The sequence below is a fragment of the Oryza brachyantha genome, chromosome 12, assembly GCF_000231095.2.
Source record: "Oryza brachyantha chromosome 12, ObraRS2, whole genome shotgun sequence".
NCBI lineage: Eukaryota > Viridiplantae > Streptophyta > Magnoliopsida > Poales > Poaceae > Oryza > Oryza brachyantha.
The window spans coordinates 3,124,275-3,129,155 of NC_023174.2; the positions used below are offsets into that span (position 1 = coordinate 3,124,275).

General features: G+C 43.8%; 1 protein-coding gene across 5 annotated transcripts; it reads left to right on the forward strand.

Moving 5' to 3' along the window:
- Positions 1 to 1,860: 1,860 nt before the first annotated feature.
- On the forward strand, positions 1,861 to 4,881 carry LOC102719538 (probable anion transporter 7). 5 transcript variants are annotated; one of them, XM_040529536.1, is made up of 3 exons: positions 1,861 to 2,127; positions 2,984 to 3,168; positions 3,267 to 4,881. In XM_040529536.1, the coding sequence occupies exon 3, from the start codon at positions 3,278 to 3,280 to the stop codon at positions 4,577 to 4,579; it is 1,302 nt and encodes a 433-aa protein (XP_040385470.1). In that variant the 5' UTR covers positions 1,861 to 2,127; positions 2,984 to 3,168; positions 3,267 to 3,277; the 3' UTR covers positions 4,580 to 4,881. The 5 variants fall into 5 exon arrangements, with proteins under 5 accessions (XP_040385470.1, XP_040385471.1, XP_040385467.1 ...); XM_040529537.1 differs by having other exon boundaries at positions 3,125 to 3,168; XM_040529533.1 differs by having other exon boundaries at positions 2,984 to 4,881.

The following is a 4,881-nucleotide window of genomic DNA, read 5'->3' on the forward strand; positions in this document are numbered from 1 at the left end:
TGGTATTTTCTCTGAAAAAAGGCAAACAATATATTTGTAACAAATAATAATTAGTTAATAAAATTTTATATACGTGTTCTTACTTATTTAAAGCAAAAATTGAAAAATAAATTATGATAAAAATCTAGAATGAACTTTAAATTTAAGGTTGAAAATTAGGGTTGGCAACCGGGCGGGTCAAGGCCGATTGGGCAACAACAGCCCCAGCCTTGACCTTGAATTGAACTTGGGTTGAAATCCTCCCTCGACCTTGAATACGAAGATCGTCGGCCCTGAATGGGCCCCGCTGCCGGCCGGCCTAGGGTAGCTGCCAGGTGAGGGCACTGGCCTAGGTTGCTCATTGTCAGGCGCCGCACAAGCTGGGGTCGCCGCCAGGAGAGGATGAGGGCACCGGGTTGGGGGCGCTGGCTAGGGGGTAAGGCCACCCATGAAGGGGTAAGGCAGACGGGGTGGAGACACTAGCTGGGGGTGGCAAGGGAGATCGACGGGAAGCGTTGCGGCGGCTGTGGCCTGCCGATAGGCGGCGACCGGCCTGGTTAGGGAGTCGCCGAGTCGAGGACCGGGGTTGGTAGCGACTAGGGAGGCATGACGGGATTAGGGTTCTCACTTCTTAGTTTTGACGTGCACAAATGGACGAATGGACTAAAACAGATTGGACTTTACATCACAAACCGAGGCCCGCGGGATTTCCCCATGGGTGGATTGCTTTCCCCACCGTGGGGTAAAAACGTCCCCTACCCCCGACCTTGTAGGGGGCGGATCCTTGCTAGGGTGGGGGACCCGACGGGGATATTGCCATCCCTATTAAAATTTTTAATTTTGGCTTATAAACATGAGTAGAAGCAAAAAGATAAAGGTGCAAACATTAATAAGATTTTTTGTTTGGCTAACTTTTTTTAACATGCTACCAAAGCAATCTTACTAGGAAACATGAGGGCCATCACTTCGCTTTTTTATTAAAAAAACAAATGACATATTTACAAACAGAAAATAATTTACAAATAAAATTTTTATATATGTCTTTCTCTCATAGAGAGTACAATAAGTGACGTGAGCGAGCTCTAAAGATCACTACGTCATATTTATGTTTATATGAAGGAGAGAGAATGTGAGAGAAGAAAAGTCGATTGTAGATTTGCTGCTAGTATATGTTTATATATAACTATTATATAAGTTAGCCTATACTAGTTCTTAATGACATAGAAATGTTTTAGGGGTGTTTGGATCCCTCCTCTTTTTTTAGTTCCTATCATATCAAATGTTTGGACACTAATTAGAAGTATTAAATATAGACTATTAATAAAACCCACCCCATACTCTGGACTATTTTGCGAGACGAATTTATTGAGCTTAATTAGTTCATGATTAGTGAATGTGATGCTACAGTAAACCTTTGCTAATCATGGATTAATTAGGCTTAAAAATTTGTCTAATGAAATAGCCTTTATTTATGTAATTAGTTTTATTATCAGTCTATATTTAATATTCCTAATTAACGTCTAAACATCCGATGCGACAAGAAAATAAAAAAAGTTTACAGGCCGTAGGTGGTTCTTCTGTCTATCTTGCTCTTACTCATCAGTTATTAATATAATATAGTACACTTATGAGTTGCTCCTCATAATTCCTGCTCTTTTGAAAAGAGAGGTTTCTAGAGGAAGAACAAATCACCGACATAGATGGAGCAGGTTGCTGGGGCGTGTGAAATGATTAGCCACCGCTGCTACAGAATTTCACCAAACGGAGTGGTCCACAGCCACAAATGGCAGAACAAGTCCACGCAAATCCACAGTCATGTTGGTGCATGTGCATCATCCCCTCTCTCTCTCACTCGCCATGGCGAAGAAATGGAGTAAAAAAAAATGGAGTATAAAGCGAGCAGAAGTTGACCTCTCCCATTCGACCTCGCTCTCCCCTGTTTCCGCTCCCCTCCTCCGGGAAAGCACCCACCACAGTAGCAAGGCAGGGGAAGGAGAGGAGACCGGAGGAGGGACAGCCACGAGCAGATCCAGTGCAGGGCTCCTCCTCCTCCTGCACCTGTGGCGCCGCTCGCCGCCTTGGGACGGCGACGCGCTCGGGTTTCCTCCGCCGCCGCCGCCAGCGAAGTCGGGATCTTGAGGTGCTGAGGTGATTCCATTCTCCCCCCTTTCCCTCTCCCAGCTTTCTTGGGTTGATTGCTGCGCTCCTGTCGTTCACGGGAAGAATCTTTTTTTTTTTTGCGTGAAATCGATGTGACTTCGCTGTTTGGGGTGGTGGTGGGAGTGTCTGATTTGGTGAATCTTGACCAAATTTTGCGACTTGTGGGGGCTGGAGTATCAGGTGGTGTGGTGTTCTTGTCCAATGTGGGGGTTTGGAGGTGAATGGTTTGGGAGTTTTTGCCCAAGATCTTGGGAGTTGGGGGTAGAAAGTTCAGGTTTTTAGATGCAGATCTTTCTTGAGCCGGGAAACGTTTCTGGCCGAGATTCTTTCTCCTACTCTGCCCTGATGATTTGAATCTCTGTGGAGCTAGTCCAATGCGTTAGCACCGTGTGCTTGCTCGAAAGTTGGGACCTCAGGATTAACTTAGTTTTTTTTTGGAGCTTAATGCGGCGCTCTAAGCTTCGTCTTTTAGGAGTACTATTTAACTGTAAAGCTTAGCGCAATTTTGTCTTTTGGGTACTTGGATACGCGCAGGATCTATATGTTAGTCATCGATCAGCTTGTTTAGTACTCCAGTTCTTTCTGGGAGATGAACACCATAATATATGTTCTTGTTCAAGTCGCCCCCTTTTCTGCCCTGAACGTAGAGCTGGTCACAGTCTGAATTAAAACCATATTATTTCAACTTGCAGGTTTTAATTCTGTTGTTTTGTTAACCTCAGTTGTTATGCTTTTTTTCTGTTGTCCTTACGGCAAAGTACTTAAGTCAGTGTGGCAATAGTGATACTCATTTCTTGGTATGTTTAACTAACTGATGTATGGTTCTTTGATCTTAATTAAGCAGGTTTTCTGAGTTAATGCACAGAATATAGAATTTTCCAGTTAATTTGCTTATGAGATCAGTAAGCTGCTATGGGCATGTGAAGCAGAAGTGAAGCTCCCATTGCTTCAAATTGGTGAATGATCAATATTTTGTCTGTTTCAGATCTTAGTGTCCCTAGATATGGAAGGAACAGAGGCAGGCTTATGGTAAGCCCTAGTGAATATTTGTGGGAGGTCAGCAAGTGGTGGCCTGATTAAGACTGCATCAAAGAAATTCGTTGTTCATCTTTCTTTACTAATGACAGCATTAACGAGAATGAAGTTCCCGAAGCGATATGTCATTGTGCTGCTGACATTCATCTGCACAAATGTTTGTTACATTGAGCGTGTGGGATTCTCGATTGCTTACACTGTAGCAGCTGATGCCATCGGTGTAAATCAAGCAAACAAAGGCATGATACTCTCCATGTTCTATTATGGTTATGTCTTGTCACAGATTCCTGGTGGATGGGCAGCACAGCGAATTGGAGGCAGACGAGTTTTGCTAATGTCGTTTGTGCTGTGGTCTTTGATATGCGGTTTAATTCCACTGGACCCCAACAGAGAAGTCATCCTGATCCTTTCTCGCCTTTTTGTCGGTGTAGCACAAGGATTCATATTTCCTGCCATCCACACTGTTCTTGCACAATGGGTGCCTCCGCAGGAGCGCTCTCGCTCAGTGTCTCTAACAACCTCAGGGATGTACCTTGGTGCAGCTGGTGGTATGCTGTTTTTTCCAAGTCTGGTGAAGCACATGGGACCTCAGTCAGTTTTCTTTGTTGAAGCAGTATTGGGGGTAGCATGGTCAGTAATATGGTTGAAGTTTTCCAGTGAGCCGCCTCGCATTGATCTTCCAAAAGTATCAATGCCAAAAGTGGCATCTCGAGAGAAGATCAAGGCACAAGCAGGAGGGGTTGTTGCACCTCGTACTGTAAAGATCCCATGGCGAAGGATTATCTTCAGTCTACCGGTTTGGGCAATTGTTGTAAACAACTTCACCTTCCACTATGCGTTGTATGTCCTTATGAACTGGCTGCCCACCTATTTCGAATTAGGCCTTCAGCTCAGCCTTCAGGATATGGGATCCTCAAAGATGCTTCCCTATTTCAACATGTTTATATTTTCCAATATCGGCGGTGTGGTTGCTGATCACTTGATTACAAGAAGGATCTTATCTGTTACCAAGACAAGGAAACTCCTGAACACCATTGGTTTCGTTGTCTCGGCTGTTGCACTTATGGCCCTTCCCTTGTTCAGGACTCCCTCAGGGACTGTGCTCTGTTCGTCGATATCGCTTGGTTTTCTCGCTCTAGGAAGGGCGGGCTTTGCTGTGAATCACATGGATGTTGCTCCAAAATTTGCTGGTATAGTGATGGGGGTTTCAAATACAGCTGGGACATTGGCTGGGATAGTTGGTGTTGGCCTCACCGGAAATATTTTGGAGGGGGCAAAGGCTTCTAACATGGATCTGACAAACTCGGAAACCTGGAAAACAGTCTTCTTTGTTCCAGGATACCTCTGTATTTTTAGTTCTGTCATTTTTTTGATTTTCTCGACTGGCGAAAAGATTTTCGAATAGAGGAAGACTATTTTTTGTTCCTTCTCATTTACATTGAGGCTGGATAGCAATACGGGATTCTTACAAGTTTCTGTTCGTCATTTATTATATTTTGGAATTATGATTGTATCCCATACATCCTTAAGAAACGGTGCAGAAAGGATTGCACATTATTTTTATAGTAAATTATCGTCTCTGTAGTCAGTCAGGTTTCTGTTATTCAGGCAGACTGGATTGCATCTTTACAAATGTAACATTATGTATTCTGCTGTCACCTATTCAGGCTTATTGGATGTCCTCTTTGTTGTAAATATGGAATTGCC

Coding starts and splice junctions, on each gene's coding strand:
- LOC102719538 (XM_040529533.1), top strand. CDS start 3,260: ATGACAGCATTAACGAGAATGAAGTTCCCGAAGCGATATGTCATTGTG.